Consider the following 19,966-nt stretch of genomic DNA (forward strand, 5'->3'; position numbering starts at 1 on the left):
GGGGGAGAAACCAAGGCCACCAACCTCAGATGATGATGGATGCTGTGACAGAAGCAAAGCCAACTGCTCTAAAGGCCCAAGGAGAACAAAATCATTCCAACTAGGAGGTGGGGTGGAAGTGTGAGCAGGGACAGAGCTTCCACAGGGATACTGATGGGTCCAGAAAGCGGAAACATCTGGAATGCTGGAGCAATACAGGCAAAGGCCAAGAGTCACCAAGAGACCCGATGCGCAGGTGTGCGGGGACCAGCAAGACGTCTGGCAGGGCGGGTGCGACGGCGGGGGCCCAGGGGCAGGGATAACTGTCAAAGTAAACAGAGAACTGAGGAGCTCACTACCTCTGGGAGTCTGAACTCTAATTTGCAGAAAATGAAGATTAATGAAATAAGGAAGGCAGGTTAAGGGCAAGAGAGTGGATATGCAGAGTCCATTGTGAAGGATAGTAAAACTCTCATTACCTAACTGCCTAAGAACAGCCTCCTCAAGATTAACATACTTTCTACCTTCATTAGCCACTTCCAAAAGAACTCTTAGAACTTTATTATCTCTTCCCCTGTTAACTTGGATCTAGGGAACAGGTTGCCATCCACCATGATATCCAAGCTAGGAACCAGAGTATGTGATGGTTGTGGGTAAGTGTCACGACCCAGTGAGTCAGAAAGAGAACTGAAGCCTGAGATCCAAGTTCCGCAGATCGAAGCCTGAGGCTCTGTCACTGCCACCGCGGTGCCACCAGTCTGGCTGCAAATAGCCATCACCCTTTGTCAGAGCATGAATCTGGCCAGCAGCCTTCTGCTCTCCCTCCACCCCCACTCAGGAGGACCTTGGATCCCTCATCCAGAGCAAGGGAAGCAACAGGCCCAATGAAAAGAAAAGAACAAAGTTACTCCTTGGCTTGTGAGCATCCAGGATCCCAGCCTCTAGTGATTTCCAGGGAAATTAAGGAACTTCCAAGCGTAATTCACATGAATCTGACTTTAAGAGACCTTTGCCTTGTACACTAACTGAGAGTCCCACCCCTGCAGGAGAGGGGGCTCTCATTTACTCCCAAAGCACCTCCATGTGGCGTATGCCAATGAACTAACCTCGGGTCTCATCACTGACTGAGGAGATGCAAGCATACAGCACCGGCATCTCAACGCCAACAAAAACCAATGTGACGCCTGACGAGATGGGTTATGCCCCTCTCCTTAGTCCTCTCTTCAAGCAATAGCCATGTGGCTCCTCTGAAATGACTCACCGATAAACTTGGACAAGAAAAAGAAACAAGGCAGACAGGTGTGGCACCAACAAACACTGAATCAGCCCTGGTCTCTCCCTTTATCCCCTGGATGTTATAACTCTCATCTGCCTGTTCCCCAAAGGACTCTCCTTGGATGTTCAGAATTGGGGTTTGGAAAGGATGATAACAGGGAAACTGGCAGAGTCAACAGTTGGGTCTTGACAGTGAACATAATCCTGGGAACCTACTGGTTCACTGGGCCTGTCTCTACAAAATGTGCTAATTCGGTATAAGAGCAAGTTCCCACAGTTTAGCACAGGCATGTGCAGACTGAACTACTGATCTGAAAGCGCGTTTGCATTTACACCCTGGCACCGCCTTATTGTGAGTAAAATACCCTTCTTTCCCCTTTGCTTTTTAGTTCAGTCAAGTGACTTGCTTTGGTCAATGTGATGCTAGCGAGCACGGCGCAAGCAGAAGCCTGAAACACACCTGCACGACTTGGCATGCCCGCCTGTACCTTGGCCAAGACCATAAGAAGAGCACACCCCAGAAAACCAGCCGGTCCAAGAGGATGAGGGACATGTGGGGCAGACCCGGAACCCACCGACAGCCTGGAGCCAAGCCCAGCCAACTCCCAGCCAACCCCCAGCCAACCTGCACACGCGTGACAGAAAACGTGGTTTTAAGCCACTGGGTTGGGGTGGGTTCTCTGCAGCATTATTAGAGCAATAGCTGATAAAGAACCGTCTGACAACAGAAATAGGGGAAAGGATTACACAGGTTACCACACAGATACAAACTCATCGAATAACACTCATTTTCCTCATCAATTTCCAAAGAATGCTTTCAAAAACAGCGTTTGAGTAGCCGCCTTCTTTCCTTCACCTCAGCCCTCAGGCACCGTCTTCCAGTAAGAGAGGAAGACCGCCCCTAAAACAGCAAATATAAGCAGAAAATGACTACAGATTTAAAACACAAATACCAGCAGAGAAATCTAAAATGGGCTTGCAAGAGCGAGAGACAATTTGAAATTTGAAATAAAATTAGCCAAATAAAATTTGAAATATCATTAGCCTTTCTCATAATCTTTGACACCTAGCACACAACACATTTCCATTCTTCTCATCTGAATAGTTATAAAAAAATAAAAATAAAGATTTATGAATAATAGAATTGGAATTGGAGGAGAACTTAGCCTCAGGGCCCAAAAATCACCTTATGAAAAGGTGCACTGCCTCCTGTGCTAACAGATACTACATGCGCTAATGACTTTTCAAAGAGCTATCTCGTTTCTCTGTTCCTTAAACGGAACAGATTTCCGTCTTCTCTCTTTGCAAATTTACTAAGGTGAGTGTACATCGCGTCATGAAAGGTCAAACGACGTGGGCTTCCTAGGCAGGGGCTGTGGCACTGCTCCTTAGAGCTGATGCAGCTACAGGATGAAAACTACCCATGTCTTGGGGGTGCTTGCTCCACACCGGACTATGGTACTTGCAAATGCAAGTGAGGTCTTTTGGTCAGTCTCCTGAACAAAAATCTATTGACATGGGAAATGCTGAAGAAGTACTTCAAAATAATATGACACTATCATCAGAATCAGGAGGCTCCCCTCCAGAAACCCTTACCTTCTGTAACGGGAAACATCATCTCTCAGACCATCACAACCCACCCCCACTGAGAAGCACAGCTCAACCTCCCACCTTGTGAGAAAGTCTTTTTAAGCCTCAAAGCAGGCCAAGCTGCCTAAATGGCATGTGGAGAACTTTACAGCATATGCTGCTGACCTCTTTCAGAGCTGTCAGGCACAGAACTACCTGGCTGACCCAGGCCTTCAAGAGTTTGCCCCCATGAAACGGTTAAGTGGGTGCCCCATTTTTCATATATAGGGTAGGGTTCTGCCAAGACATGCAGCTAAACCTGGTCTCTCCAGCCTCACCTATGGTACAGGACATTTCACTCTTTCCAGAATACTTTGTCTGAATAGGCCTCAAAAACAAACCCAGGATTCAGTGGTCTCTGAATCCCCCTCCCTCATGTGTGAAGTCAGACACTATCAAAGCTTATATTCCGGTCCGAACCTCAAATGTCGTTGAGGTATTGACCCTCAATAGAGGACTCAGGTTTTCTGCCAACTCGGCAATAGCCGGAAACACCAAGAAGCGTGTATTTTGAAGCATAGAAAATGAAAATTGGAGGCCACTGGTGACATCCTTTCACAATTAGCATCGCCAAACATGCAGACCATCTCTGTCTAGCCCTTGAGACACACACACAAAAAAATTCCAATAGGAAATTACTAGTTTCGTAATCTGAAATCTAGCCATGCTATGCACACACATTCTACAATACTGACACGAGACTTTTTTATTCCCCCCCCCCCATTTAACCTATCACTTTTACATTGGGTTTAACAAAAGCAGGAAAGCAAAGTGGATGCCCTTGAATACTAAGTGGAGTTTAATATGTGCTGAATCAAAAATGGAAAAACTCCAGCAAGTACAAACAAACACCTTACATATCAGCAACCCCTCTGCATGTGAAAATACACACCTTTAATGTCTCATAGCTCTATTTCCTATTTCCATTTCTTCAAAATTAAACCAGAACCCAAATCCCCCAAAAGTCACTGGTCTTACCTTAAGCAAAGCATGTAGTAGCCATATATCAGGTAGAAGGGAAAAAAAAGTTTTATCTGTTTAAGCCAAGATAGTAAGATTAAGGCACCATATTATAGTCCTTACTTTCAAAATATTTTGGGTTTCATTCCACTTATTTGTCCATTCCTTGGTCAGTTCTTGAACCTAAAAGGAAAAGTACACATGTTTGATTGCTTCATTATCCATTATTGTGGTTTTCTTCTAGAAAGTTTCTAAACTCTTATAGCTTATGGAAGGATGTACGATACATATCTTTAATTACATAGTAATTTTGATCCCTGAAAGAACTATCACCAAATATAAATCAAATAAGCTGATCTCATTCTACAACCTACATTGTAGCAAAGGAAAGAACAGGAAAAAAAAATTGTCAAGTTGCCTAGAGTTTTACAACAGTCTTTTTCATGGTATACTTAAGTAAAAGCTGCTTCCTTGGATATTAACTAAAAATTACAAGTTCAAGAACGGGAATGTCCCATTAAATGGGTTAATTTTTCCCGATTATACACTAGGTCCTAAAAAAATAGTGATTTGCTTTTCTTTCTAATTAGATGGGATGATTAAATCACCTTGGATGCTGCAGTTTTCTTTAAGAGATAATCTGCTGCTTTAGCTAATTAATAGGACTTATAAATCTCATTCTATCTTAAAAAAGAAAAAAGGTAGCTCTTTAACTAACTCTTTTAGTAAAAGCAAAAATCTTTTGATAAAAATCAGCTCCTTTCCAGTCTGCTGTAACCTAGGGGAGAAAATATCCCCCCAATTGTTGAACACAGCACAGTTGGAAACCGCTCCTCAAGTCTAATAAAAATATTTTGCTGGTTCCATAAAACTTTGTAAATGGTCCTAGTAAGTAATTCATTAAGAAGCAAACAGTGATCGGGGCGCCTGGGTGGCGCAGTCGGTTAAGCATCCGACTTCAGCCAGGTCACAATCTTGCGGTCCGTGAGTTCGAACCCCGCGTCGGGCTCTGGGCTGATGGCTCAGAGCCTGGAGCCTGTTTCCGATTCTGTGTCTCCCTCTCTCTCTGCCCCTCCCCCGTTCATGCTCTGTCTCTCTCTGTCCCAAAAATAAAATAAACATTGAAAAAAAAATTAAAAAAAAAAAAAAAGAAGCAAACAGTGATATTAGATTGAGAGGTAGGAAAAAAAAAAAATGTGTCCTGTAAAAATGAATATCCCTGAAGCTAAAACAGAGTGACTCCCCCCAGGGACGGGGTAGGATTGGACAGACAGATGGCACTCGTCCTTTCAAAGCCTTCCTCCTTCCCTACTTTAGCAGTTCTGCCACTTCTCCACTCCCATCCCATCTGAACATACCGCTCTTGCAGCTGAGACATTAGCTTATTTAACCAGGCCAAAGTGCATGCCGGGAATACACCTGCTTGCACTCTCACTGCCAACAGCAAGACACCCCCCACATGCCACTGAGTATATAGCAACTGGAGGAGGTGCTCATGTCAGACACCTCCCCGACAGAAAGCCTTTGTTACTGACAAGTGGGGAAACTGAAGGGACGGCTTACCGGAGAGGAAAACCAAACCACACCTAACCCACCTATACTCAATTGTTCGGCAGTCATTCATTTTACTCCATTTACCCCAAATAGGGCTGACTAAGTTAAAAGAATACCGCTTCATTTTCACTAGTTATTAAAATCAAAATCAATCATCTTCTTGGTTAAAACCACATAAATGAAAGAAACAGGACCGACCCTCTCTAGTTTTGCTTTTTGTGTGTTTTTAACGGTTTGCAAAGACTGTCCTGAGCTGTCTGGAACTGCACATTCACCCCAGTCTTTCGTCTCATCCCTTGAGTGATGGCAACTTCAGGCTCTAATGATGGCAGTTAAAGCCACCTGGCTATCAGGGTGTGTTTTGAAAAAGCTTTCAGAGAGGCAATGTTCCGAGAGGGAATGTTCTGCCTCTTCTCCCTACAGAAGAAGGAAGGACTGGTATATATTCAATTTACCAATTTATAATCATAGGTTCACAGATTCTCACTGGCAATTTATCAGACAAACACGGCATTCAATAATAAATGCTTCTGCATTTCACCAACAGGTATGTTCTCCCTGAAGAAATGACAAGCCAGGGGCGCCTGGGTGGCGCAGTTGGTTAAGTGTCCGACTTCAGCCAGGTCACGATCTCGCGGTCCGTGAGTTCGAGCCCCGCGTCAGGCTCTGGGCTGATGGCTCAGAGCCTGGAGCCTGTTTCTGATTCTGTGTCTCCCTCTCTCTCTGCCCCTCCCCCGTTCATGCTCTGTCTCTCTCTGTCCCAAAAATAAATAAGCGTTGAAAAAAAAAAAATTTTAAAAAAGAAATGACAAGCCAATCAATCCTTTTCCAATTCAATCAAATAATTCTAGCTTTAAACAAATTGTTAAGTATGCCTTGGGTTTATTTTACTATGGATTTTAAAGCAAATAATCTTCATTTACAAAATAGACCAATGTGTGATACCACCTCTAACAAATGACCAGGTGATAAGATTTATAGCTAAACAGACAGCAAACGATTGTAAACGGTCAACAGAAAACTAGCTTAAAACCTAGAAATTGTTATGAACGAGATACGTAGTCATTTCTGTCACAGCATGTGTAATGCATTCAAATTAAGATGTTTATTGCTTTCTATTAACTTGCTAGGTATTCCTAAAAACTATTATTAAGAAACAATATAAGACTATATCCATTTCGAAGCACTCAAAATTAGAATTTGAAGCACTAAAATACAAAATTTCATCAGAAAAATAGGGAGTAAGAAACTAATGTTTTTACTCATGCTATTATCAGCAAATTCATCAGCATAATTACCCAGGGAAGTGTCAACAAGTTCCTGACTACAAGCCAATTTATATCTTCAGTATTGTGTACTCTTCAAAGAGCTTTACCAATAGAATCCAATTTTCTTTCTCAATCTGCTGTAACCATTCAGCACAGTGAACAAAATCCAACCCAAAAAAATGCTTTCAGTGCCTGTTTTTCTTTCACAGACGACTCTTTTTTTAAAAAACAAAAATAGTACAGAACCAGGTCAGCCATGAAACTGGCTTTCAGAAAGAGCCAGCATACCAGCACTCAACGTCAGCCCACGACATCTCCAGAGCCACTCTCTTTCTGGTCACTCACTGCCACTCCCTCTCCCTGCTTCAGCTCTCCCTAGCTTAAGGGAAACTAAGCATCCACGTGGAGTATTCAGAGATTCCCCCAGTTCTGCACTTCCCACTGGAAACAAAGTAAAGGGATGACAAAAAGACTAAACGGTGGTCATTCTTCAGCTACGGTTAAGCTGTGGGGACCACCGCTGTCTCATAAATGTTGAACACGGCCTCCCTCGACTCGGGGCTCCTGTGTGCTCTGAAGTACCGAGCAGCCTCCCGGCCTGCATGTGAATTTCAGTTGCCGTAACCATCATGTACCAGACAAATCCCATTTAATAAGTCACAGAGGACACGATGAGATACACCAAGAGTCAACCATTGTGCTTCTTTAAAAATAGGGTGAGGCGGTTTCCGATTCTGTGTCTCCCTCTCTCTCTGCCCCTCCCCCGTTCATGCTCTGTCTCTCTCTGTCCCAAAAATAAATAAACGTTGAAAAAAAATTAAAAAAAACAAAATAGGGTGAGGCAGAGGGAGGGTTCAGTGAAATGAAGAAGGAAAATGAGTTTAAACAGCAAGTATTAAAAAGCATGCACTTAAAATAACAGTGAAAAGATTTTTAAAAAATAACGAGTCAGGTATCACTTACTCTTGCTTCATTCTGCTGAAGTTTTTCCTCCATACTTAAGGCTGTGGGGGAGTCTAAGAGGGCAATCTACAATTTAAGCCATAAAAGAGAAAAGTAATTAGTAAACAGCAATAATCTACAGGAAGGATTTGTCCATGATTAATAAATTATCAAAAAGAGCCAAATAACTATTAAGCAAAGGTGAAAAGTACTGTCCCACAACCACCCCAAAAGTGTCAGTCATCACTGAGTCTTTAATCAATGGGGTACATATCTCGTAATATTCAAAACCATAGCATCCTAGCAAACCCACATTTGCAATACAAATCAGTAAGGCAAAGGAAAAAGACAAACATGTTACATACTGACATTTTACCAAAATCAAACACGGTCTAAATCCCTAAATCTGAAAGAATTCATCTGTTCTGAATACGCACAATGTACAAAATTCAAAAAGAAGCATAAGTCTTGCTCAATCACAGGCTTCTGAGAATTATACATGTTGATACATGCAAATTAAATTTAGTTTCACTGCTGGATTATACTCCATGTGTGGTATGGCTACCCATTTCTTTATGCGTGTTGCAAAGGTATAAAGATTGACGCATGAATGACAAACACCAAAATCTGGTTAGAACTGGGACAAGACACAGAAGGGGAAGCACAGGGAGCCAGGTAGGGCACAGAGGGGCTCTGACTGTATTCAGAACTCATAATCTGAGAGGTAGGGACATAGTGCTCCCTAGGATGTCATCAGAAATAAAAGAAAGGGGTCATATAAAAGGCACAGCATGTGGAGGGGGCGAGGGTGTGAGGACTTCTGGGTGGCTCAGTTGGTTAAACATCCCACTGTGGCTCAGGTCATGATCTCGCAGTTCGTTGAGTTCAAGCCCCACATCAGGCTCTGGGCTGACAGCCTGGAGCCTGGAGACTGGAGCCTGCTTCAGATTCTGTGTCTCCCTCTCTCTCTCTCTCTCTGCCCATCTCCCACTTGTGCTCTGGCTCTCTCTCAAAAATAAATAAACATTAAAAAAAAAACTTTCAAAGATACAGCAGAGGGGATATAGTCAATGATATTTTAATAGAGTTGTATGGTGACAGACGGTAGCTACACTTGTGAGCAGAACATCACAAGATGTTGAATCACTATGCTGTACACCTGAAACTGTGCATCAGCTACACTCAAGTAAAAAATTTAAAAAACAAAAACTAGAGAGGGTCTTCCTCCCTCCCCATCCACAGGCAACCACTTTTTCCCAATATGCTGTGTAAACCTGAAGTCATTCTGGTCATATGCACGCATATTTTTGTTGTTTTTTAAACAGCACAAACACTAGCAGAACACTATTCTGAACACTGCCATTTTCGCTCAACAATATATTCTGGAGAAAATTCAGTACAAATAAAACCACTTCGTTCTTTTTAACAATTCCAATTCACCATACAGTATTCCATATATGTATACATATATGTATGCAATATTTGAATATTCAAATCATATATCCATATGTATGAATATTCCATAATTTATGTCAGCACTTTCCTAGTAATGGAAATGCAGGGTTTTTTTCTAATCTTCTGTTTTACCAGCAATGCTACCACCATGTACATAGGTGTATCAATAAATTCCTCCAAAGGAATTTGTGAGTCATTTATGTATGTTTTTTTTTTTAACTGCCAACTTCTCCTCCTCAGAGACTGTAGCATTTTTTTTTCATTATTATTTACATTTCAATTTCTATTCAAATGAATGCAACAGCCATAAGTGGTCTTCGTTGGCTCAGTTAAACTTTCAGGCTGACAAGATTACCATGGGCCACACTCCACATGGACAGGACAGCAAGGTCCTCATGAAGTCTCTGTAATGGTCCCCACAGCTGTCAGGAGCTACCATCTTTAGCCCTCTCGAAGGACTGAGATTGAAACACACACCTAGGGGGCTCACCTTGGCCTAGAAGCCCCACACCCCGCCAGAGGCAGCATCTCTTGTTCAGGCATACCCTCTAGGGTCCACAAGAGACATCCTCAGTTACAAGAGTCACTGCACTCAGGGAAACCCAAACCTATGGCTTTCCACCCACACTTACAGTTTATATATAGTCCATCCTAATCCAGATGCAATTCTCCTATTAGGAGCCATTTTTATCATTAGAGATGTTGTCTGGTGATAAAGATGGCCTCCCACTTTTACCCAGATTACGGAGAATAAAGCCAACAAGATAAGCACTAGTAAAGGAAATTCATCCATAGCGGAAAAAAAGGAGTTTTGCTAACACGTTACTACAGCACATTATTGCAGCACCTAGCATGCCGTCTTGCACACAGATGGTACTCGACAAATAGTTGCCAGTGAAGAAATGCAGGTGGCAGGCTTTATTATGCCTGCATAGTTTATATGTGGCTGACAATTTTCACAGCAATTAGTGACCCCTTTATAACATGGCTAATTTCACCGACTCCACTATAGGGATTTTTCATCTATACTCAAAGCTGAAACATTCCTACCACATCGTCAACTCAGCAGATAATCACCGACTGAACACATGCGGGTGGGCGGGCTATCATGACCACTAGGCCTTTTGGTAAACCCACCTAAGTCCTCTTAAAGGAAATATCTGGTCAAACTAAACCATTTTCAATTAAATTACTGTTTGCAAGGTGTCCATTTAGAAGAAAGACGTTCGGGACTAAATAATACTCAGATGAAGTTCATGTGTTAAACCAATGGTAACACGGCATCACAACTGCAGCAGCATCAACTCCACCAACGACATGTATAAGCACCTGTCGCCTCCCACCCGGGCCAATATACTCTGCAATTAAGCATTTTGATCTTTGCCCATCTGATAGGTTTTCTAAGAAATGTGAGGTATAATTTACATGCAGCAAAATACACAGCTTAATGACTATGTATCCATATCCGTATATTTTCATCTCACTATTCTTAATATTTGCATTTACTGTATTTCAAGGGACATTGAATATTTTTTCATAGACTTAGAAACCATTTGAAACTTTTTCCTGTGAACTGTGCTCATATTCTTTATTCACTTTTCGGTCAGCTTGTGATCTTTTCCTTATTTTTTTTTTTAATAGAAGCATTTTTGGGGGCACCTAGATGGCTCAGTCGGTTGAGTGTCAGGTCATGATCTCGCAGTTTGTGGGTTCAAGCCCTGCATCGACTTTACCGCTATTAGCACAGAGCCCGCTTTGGATCTTCTGCCCCCTTCCTCTCTGCCTCTCCCCCACTTACTTGCTCTCTCAAAAATAAATAAAAATAGGGGCGCCTGGGTGGCGCAGTCGGTTAAGCGTCCGACTTCAGCCAGGTCACGATCTCGCAGTTCGTGAGTTCGAGCCCCGCGTCAGGCTCTGGGCTGATGGCTCAGAGCCTGGAGCCTGTTTCCGATTCTGTGTCTCCCTCTCTCTCTGCCCCTCCCCCATTCATGCTCTGTCTCTCTCTGTCCCAAAAATAAATAAACGTTGAAAAAAAAAAATTTTTTTTAAATAAATAAATAAAAATATTAAAAAAAGAAAAAAGAAGCCCTTTTCACAATAAGGAAACTTGTGGCACAAGTTGGTGATCTATTTCTCTTGGTTTGTACTGATTAGAGCAAAATTTCATGGTGTTATGTAAATATGCTACGTCCTTCCTTACCTTGGTCTATGTGAGCTCTCATGAAATGAGACAGAGGATTACAGCTCCCTGTGGCAAATATGTTTGGCTCTGTCTCCTGCTATTTCCTATAGTTTTTTGGTTTTTTTTCTTTATAAAAGTTGATATGTTTGGTTTTAATTATGAATTACACTCTTTAATAAAGTGCTTTTTTGTTTGTTTTAGAGAAAGAGCACATGAATGAGGGGGAGGGGGAAGGGAAGGGGAATGGAAAGGGAGAAAATATCAAGCAGGCTCCACACTCAGCACAGAGCCCAAACCAGGGCTAGATCCTATGACCCTGAGATCATGACCTGAGCTGAAATCAAGACTCGGACATTCAACCTACTGAGCCACCCAGGTGCCCCATAAAGTGCTTTTTTAAGGTATGCATAATATATATAAAATGTAAAAACAACATAATGCTGTTTGTACTTCTTCCTTTCCCCTCTGAATTACCTAGTAGGCCTGTGTTCATTCACACAAATATCATGTAACAGTTTCCGTCTGTGACCCTCCTGGAGATGTGTCTTAAAAGTTTGCACATGATGACATTTCTATTATCTAGCTATCATTTAAAGTTTCTCTGTGACTCCAGCTATACAGATGAGAAATTCATCCTATTTCCATTTTAGTGTCCTCCTTTGCTTCCCGACTTTTCTGGCTTATTTCATTTCTATATTGTTTAATTTTCTCATCTCCAGATATATCCAAGAGAAAAAGAGTTCACAGACGTTCTCTCTGTCAGCTTTAAAGTAGAATTCTGAAAACATGCTTTAAATATAACAAAAGAGAACACTTGAAAGGACAAGCGATCAAAATACTCAACTTCATTGATCATCTGAGAAGTGCAAAGTAAATCCTTCTGTAACATAACAGTGCATCCGTCAGATGGTCACAATGAAAACTGGATAGAACCCAGTGTGGACAAGGGCCTGCAGCAGCGAGATCGGGCACTTTCGTGTGCTCATGGTAGATGTAAACCAGTACAGGCACTGTAAAAACTGTCTGGCTAAAACTGAGCATATGTACACCTTCCGACCCACCAACTCCACTCTTAAGTATAAACCTAACAGAAACACGTTGGTACATTCGCTAAATGACATGCAGAAGAAAGTCAGCAACAGCACTTATAGCCCCATAAAGGAAACTCCCCAAATGCCCATCAAAATTACACTGGATAAATGAGTTGGGACACACTTGTGTGATGGAATACAATATAGCAGTGAGAATGAATGGATCTACAACTACATGCAACACCACGGATCAATCTCACAAACACGACATTGAATGAAAGAAATGAGACCAAGAGTATATACTACATGATTCCATTTACAAAAAGAACAAAAATAGGCAACACTAAAACCTAATCTATGCCCTCAGAAGTCAGGATAATAGTTACTCTTGACAGAAATGGCAGGTAGCACCTGGAAAAGGAATATCAAGGGGGTCTTCCAGGATGCTGGTAATTTATGTTCCTTGATAGGGACGCAGGTTAGATCGGTGGATCCGGCTTGCGAAAATTCAATAATCTGTACACTTACAATATGTAGTTTCCCTGTACATAAATAACTCTTAAATACAGAGTTCATATATATGTATATACACATACAACTACACATATCGGTGTGTTTCTCTGTAGTAGGAGAAACAAATACATGTTATATTCTTGTGCTTTATTTACTTTGTACTTTTGAAATTCTGATGCATTTGACATTTTGCACTGGCAAATACAAAAACTTGTTAAAAGGAGTTGATTTTTATTTAGCTGCCCTTAGCCAAATAATGGGACTTTGATTTGAATAACCATCTCAATGAACCATGGCAGCATTTGGAATATTGTAGGAATAGAGCAATGTTACCAGAAAAAAATTATACAGAGATTTTTAATGGGTACTTAAGAACACCTGCTTATTTTACTGAGCATCACAAATTTAATTAATTTAGGATAAGCCTGTACTGTCCCACAACAATTTATAGTTTCATAGTGTGATAAATTATTTTAAATTGGACTCCTGTTTTTATTATAACGTATGAAGTTAACCGAAGAATTTTATCTTCAGTGTGCTCTAAAATAGACTTAACTATCTCTTCCATCCTCACCCTCACCCACAAAAATACTCCTTCAATTACAGCAGCAGCCCTCGGTCACGAAAGAAGATAAAAGGCAACTGGTTCACATGATACGTCTCAAGACATCCCTCAGACAGAATACGGAAAGCTTTTAATAAATTAAACTTTTCTGTCTGTATGATAAGGCTTCCTTCAAGGATTTCCTCAGGTTCATTTAAAAAGGCTCATCTTTCTTTTCCTTCATTGCCGCAACTTAGTAAATCATTAAGTACAACAAGTCGCACCAATAATCGTCCAAATACTTCCCTTCACATAGAATAGTGTGGGTGATCCTACCAAATCATCCTTAAGTGTTCACTTTAGATAAATAAAATTTTTATGACACTGAAAAAAAGATCCCATAGGGCGCCTGGGTGGCTCAGTTGGTTAAGCGTCTGACTTCAGCCTAGGTCATGATCTCGCCATTCCTGAGTTCGAGCCCCGCGTCAGGCTCTGTGCTGACAGCTCAGAGCCTGGAGCCCTGTTTCAGATTCTGTGTCTCCCTTTCTCTCTGCTCCTCCCCTACTCATTCTCTCTCTCTCTCTCGCTCTCTCTCTCTCTCTCTCTCTCAAAAATTAAGAAACAAACAAACAACAAAAGAAAAGAAAAAAAGATCCCAATAGCATGGTATACAAATTAAAATGACTATCATGTCCTAAGTCAGGGGAGCCTGATAATATCATATACAGATGGACTATTCATTCTGGCAACTTGCCTTCACACACAGGAAAGGTCCACATCAAAAAGTAAAATATAGGGGCGCCTGGGTGGCGCAGTCGGTTAAGCGTCCGACTTCAGCCAGGTCACGATCTCGCGGTCCGGGAGTTCGAGCCCCGCGTCGGGCTCTGGGCTGATGGCTCGGAGCCTGGAGCCTGTTTCCGATTCTGTGTCTCCCTCTCTCTCTGCCCCTCCCCCGTTCATGCTCTGTCTCTCTCTGTCCCAAAAATAAATAAAAAAAAAAAAGTTGAAAAAAAAAAGTATTAAAAAAAAAAAAAAAAGTAAAATATATGTGGAATGTTTTGTTTTGTTTTGTTTTGTTTTGTTTTGTTTTGTTTTGTTCTAGAGAGAGAACACGCGCCAGTGGGGTAAGGGCAGAGGGAGAGAGAAAGAATCTTAAGCAGGTTCCACGCTCAGTGCAGAGCCTGATGTGGGGCTGGATCCCACAATCCTGGGATCATGACCTGAGCAGAAATCAAGAGTCGATTGCTCAACCACCCGACTGCGCCACCCAGGTGCCCCTATGTGGAGATATTTTTAAGTGCAATGAAGAATTCCTATTCAAATGCTGTCTGCCATCGGACGGGAATAAACTGTCAGGTACATTTCAGGATGCAGGAAACTCAGTGAGGTTTTCATTCTGCCAATAGTTTTATGGGTCAAACCACTTATGGTATGTCAAGGGCTTCAAGGGCCATACATTTCTAGATGAAAAGCTGCTCTAGAGAGGGCACTCTGCATCTAAAGAAAAGCATTTTTTTTTTTCCAATAATACATTTAAGACATCCATGTATGGGTTAGGAAAATGGGAAGAAATGTATCTTTGTTTATTTCTAACTCAAATCTAAGTCCAATATTTTAAAAAGCTATCCCTGATTTTCTTTCAAGGGTGGACTTTCTTTACAACAGTATCTAAAACCCATCAGAACCTAACTCACACTATTCATTAAAGAACGTAACTCTGCGTGCACACTACACAGATAAGCAAGTTTACTGTGAAAAAACAAGGACAAAGGCCCTTCACTGGAATCCCAAAACATCCCAGGGTGAACCCATTTGGACAGTCAAGCAAGGCCTCAAGGACATCATCTCAGCCAGTTACAGGTGTGTCACACATGTCACTGTATCACCATAACCACCTCTGTAATGGGCAATACAAAATAGATTCGGAAAGGTCTTCAAACAAGTCTTTCATTCTGTCAAAGTACATTTTCAAACCATAAAATGCATGGGTAGAATTTTAAATCTTACTCCAAGCACCTCAATTTCCTTCCACTAATGGAGATTATGCGGCTAATCCTATTGCATGCTAAATTTCCATCCATAATTGATAACTATTAGATACTTAATCATTTCAGGCTTCGTGGATGAAATCTTACACACAGAGCCCATAATGAATGCAAAGGCCAAGGAGAGGGTAACGTAAAGGAGACTGGCTAACTCATTCAAAGCTTTACCTAGCACTTATTTACTCAAATCAATACAACGAGTGCGATAATTGTCTCATTAAGATCTAGAAATAGATGTCATTACTCAAAGAAAATTATCCATAAATCTCAGAAAAACCCAACCTGATTCCCTTGAGCAAGCAGCGTTTTCAGTCTGGCTATTTCAGCACGCAGCTCACGGATGAGTTTGACGTTGGCGTCCTCATTAATAGTAGGCTTGTTGATGATGTTTTTGGCTCTATTTGCATAGCGAAGAGTACTTAGGGTTTCTCCATAATTGACATCAGCAGGTGAAATGGCTGTGAAGAACGAATTCAAAAAATAATTTATCCAGCACTCCGTGTTTCATTTAACACAAAGTTGGTTTGTAATTTAAAAGTCAGATTAACCCCGGGTCATTGGATAGACTAAATATTCATTGCCATGGTAATGAATATTAAAAATTATCTAAGATTTATAGGAAAGGTGCTCACTATACCAAATTAAATGTCATTTTGCTCCTCTTAAGTCTAGAATCAGCTAGCTATCTAACCAACTCTAAAATGAGATATGAGACTTTCCACCGTGCTTTAAGTAAGGAGTTTTCTCTGTTGAAAATATAGAAGATTTTAAGACTATTTGTACTTCTCAATACTACACAGAAATTAAAATACTTTTAAAAGTTCCAGCAAAGTCTACCACCTGCAAAAATCCATGGCATTATTACTTCTCAAAAGAGTCAGTAGATCAGTGAATTCTTCTCCTCTAAAGCTTTGGTTAACCACCCCCCTGAACCCCCACCACAGCCTTTAGGGTTCAGGTAACTAGATAGTTGTATCTGGGGTACATACCCTAGGTTAGATCCCTTTTCTCTACCATTAATGCATGGCCTGGGGAATGGGGGAGACACAGAGACAAGAAGGGGAGAAAAGGCAAAAGAAAGTGGGGTTAAAAGTTTTTGAGTTCTTCCAAGCAACTGTCTCCCCTTTGTACATCTTTTTCTGTTACACTTCTTCCAGTGAGTGAAAAATGCAGGAGCATTTGCACAACACATGGCAAGTTTATCTAACTAGGAAACAGGAAAGAGAGTTAATAATATGATAGTGTAGACAGGGATCACAGCGATTTTCTTCAAGATAGAAAAACTATTATCTTTTTTAAGACTTAAAAAAAAAGGCACTACTTCCTAACGAGATGCTTTAAACTTACACATCTACAGGTAGTTCACATAAAACACTATATGCTGAGGACAAGAACTTGAAATTCTTACTGGCGATCATGATGGTTTTAGAGTTCCCACCAAGGCTATCTTTCAACAGCCAAGTCAAAACAGAATCTCTGTAAGGCACGAAAACTTGTTTCTTCTTCACAAGAGGGTTTGCCGCGTCCTGAGATAAATCGGCTGCACGAAGGAAGAAGAAAAAGAAGAAAAAAAAAAAAAGTAAAGTTTTTTCTCTAATTTGGCTTCAGAAAACCTTGAGGCTATCCTCTCAGACTGTAACACAAACATTATACATAATTGCTTTGTGCTAACACAGTACCACGAAGAGTAAGAGGGGCAGGGGACAAGCAGAAACCCACCTAAGGCAGAAATGACATTTCCCAGAGTCACGAGGGATTTGTTAATATTCCCCCCTTCCTTCAGTCTGACCCCAGTGGCACCGGTGGCATCCGCTCGCTCACTTCCAGCAAGATCGACTAAGTGGATCTTACTCACGGTTTCAGACGGCATTTCAGAATCAAATTTTGCCTGTAGCAAAATATAAAAGCAAAATCGAAGAGGTATAAAGAGCCCTGATGTTGTCTGTGATACAAATTCTAATTATTTTCCACTTCTCACTGTGATCTCTTGGGGTAGGGTTTGGGGTTTTTTTGTTTTTTGTTTTTAATTTTGTTGTTTCGTTGGCCTTCTTACTGGTTATAGAAACTTCCAAATGAAACTGAATACACCAGAAGTCTACCATATGTAATTCTTAAACTTTCTGAAGATATCTGTTCCATTACTCAAATCACTCGGTCATTCTCAACAAAGGCTTACTAAGTCTGTAGTAGAACAGGACACAAGTCACTGTGGGCACTCAACAAAGAAAATAGAAGTAAATAAATAAGTAGTTTTGTTCTCATCTAGAGTCTTCAGCATTCCAAGCACAATGGCTCTCCAAAATACGATAAATGTAGACAATTGTTAAAAGACCATTTGACCATTATTCAATGTCAAAACTTGTTTCACAAATTATAAAACACTGAAAACCTTAAATAGTGTATTCCTTGCTTCTGGATTCTACCAAAATCTTACCTTCCCAACGACTGTTAACCTGCATTTAACAGTCTGAGCCAAAATGCCAAAAAGAAATTACCATATTTTGATAGAAATGTAAGCCTCTTAGAAACCAGAGGTGGCCATATCCTAATTCACATTAACCAGAAAGAAGGAGAAAATCCAAAAAACTACAGTAAATCATAAGCAAAGATGTAACAAAAGGTAAAGATGTGGAGCATTTATTAGGAGTTGTTCTGACTGATTTTCGAGAATTTTTTTATTTTCTTGGTCTGGGATTCCCCTCCTGAATAAAATACTATTTTTTGTATCTGATAATGTTCAATGGCTAACATAGGCCAGGACATCCCCAAACTCCTAACACACGCTCAAGTCCCAAGAGGACCCTACGTGTTTGCATTCATCTGTTCTACTGGCCTAGGTCTTAAACTATTTACCTTCAGTAATTCCACACACAGTCACAACACACCTCACCTCGTAATCAGAATAGTTCTTACACTGGTACCTAAAAACGTTGGTTGCCTTTTAATATCATTCAAATAATCATAATCAACATTGTGGGGCGAGTGCCATGGAGCGATAATGTACCACAATGAGTTACTCACCTTGGCCTCCAGCTGGTCTGACTTGCAATCCATTATCTCCCACAGAGCTCACAACACTGAAAACTTTTGCTTAATTATGCAAAAAGCAAGTTTTTTCTGTCTAGAACAGGGCTGAAGCCTGCTAACTATTTCTTGAGGGTACACATCTGGATATTTCAAACGACCGTGCCTGTAACCACGGAGAAACTGCACACAACACATGTTCGTCTCTAATTAACAAGGAGATGACAGGCCGTCACCTTTGCCTGCTGCTGCTCCTGGTTCAACAATGATCGGTCCTCAGCTGGTGCTAATCACCAAGTAAAGACCTCGAGGATGGAGCCAGCCGGCCCCCTAGCTGCCCTCACCTGAGTGAACTTGATGGTGAAGATGGCATGAGACCTGCTACTGACGTCGTTCATCCCAGTCGCTGCTGTGGTTCGGTTGATATTTCCTGCATCCATGAGTTCTTCCACATCACCGTAATTCTGTACTAAATGTTTGGATAAATCTGGGAAAAAAGCAGAGGGGGGGGTGCTGAAGAAATCTCCCTAATATACAATAAACAGAATAAGAAATTTACCCCTAGGAAATAACACACAACTGTACAAATTTGCTGACTTGTTTAAAGATCTTGCTTGTTCCTACGGTGTGCCAGTTTATAACACAGACTCGGGGATCAAGTCCTACTCTGCTGCTTACCAGTGGACTTACATGGTTATGCACAAGTCACTTAACCTCGCTGAGCCCCAGTCACCTCTGATAATGTGTACCTATCACATAGGGTATTTATGATAAACGTTAGCTATTATCATCGACCTCATGAGCATTAGTTATAGCAAAGGAAACATAAACACTAGCTTCGTGCAAAACCCAAGAGCATTTTTTTTAATCCTTTAAAAAACATGTCATTCATTTTCTGGGAACATTCGTATGTTTCTAAAATCAAAAGCTATGAAAGATATACTGTGTAAAGGGTTTCCCACCACCCATCCTAAACCCACTGCTCACTTCCCTGTGTCAGACAACCCAATGTAATTAGTTTTTCCATACTCTTCTAAAAATAACCCATAGATATGCAGGCAATTACATACACGGGTGTGTGTGTGTGTGTGTGTGTGTGTGTGTGTGTGTGTAATTCCATTTGTATCCTGCTTTTTTCTATGTAATAATATACTGAAGAATATTCTGTATCAGTTAAGGTGATTCTTCACTCATTTGTGTGACTGCAAAGTGTTCAACTGTATGCATGCACCATAACCAATTTTAACCAGTCTCCTGTTGAAACTATAGACGTTGTTTACATTCTATTCACAATTACAAGTCACGCAGATACAAATAATCTTGTACATAGGTCTTTTCAGATATGTCTGAATATTTCTGCACAAAAAAAAAATTCTTAAGAGGCAGAAGTTCTGGATCAAAGCACATTTGAAATTTTGGTAGATATTGCAAACACCATTCTCCATAGAAGGCAATTTACACCCAGCAGCAGCAATGGATGAGACTGTCTATCGCCCAACACTGTCTTAGGCTTACTTACATCTGCCGGGGATAGGTAAGAAATGGTATCTTGAAGACTTTTTTAT

The 19,966-nt window shown here is 41.0% G+C and overlaps 1 protein-coding gene across 10 annotated transcripts in view; it reads right to left on the minus strand.

Annotated features, from left to right (window-relative positions):
- The window catches only part of KIF16B (kinesin family member 16B), a 295,283-nt gene that overhangs the window by 216,591 nt on the left and 58,726 nt on the right, over positions 1 to 19,966 (minus strand). For all 10 annotated transcript variants that reach the window (XR_007150865.1, XM_047852576.1, XM_047852575.1 and 7 more), the window contains exons 7-12: positions 18,746 to 18,888; positions 17,097 to 17,265; positions 16,786 to 16,917; positions 15,660 to 15,835; positions 7,629 to 7,694; positions 3,967 to 4,026 (exon numbers count right to left, since the gene is read on the minus strand). Coding sequence is in view for 9 of the 10 variants with exons in the window: in XM_047852576.1 (XP_047708532.1) it covers positions 3,967 to 4,026; positions 7,629 to 7,694; positions 15,660 to 15,835; positions 16,786 to 16,917; positions 17,097 to 17,265; positions 18,746 to 18,888 (746 nt within the window). In the remaining variant the exon portion in view is untranslated. The remainder of the gene's footprint in view (positions 1 to 3,966; positions 4,027 to 7,628; positions 7,695 to 15,659; positions 15,836 to 16,785; positions 16,918 to 17,096; positions 17,266 to 18,745; positions 18,889 to 19,966) is intronic.

Source organism: Prionailurus viverrinus, chromosome A3, assembly GCF_022837055.1.
Source record: "Prionailurus viverrinus isolate Anna chromosome A3, UM_Priviv_1.0, whole genome shotgun sequence".
NCBI classification, from domain to species: domain Eukaryota; kingdom Metazoa; phylum Chordata; class Mammalia; order Carnivora; family Felidae; genus Prionailurus; species Prionailurus viverrinus.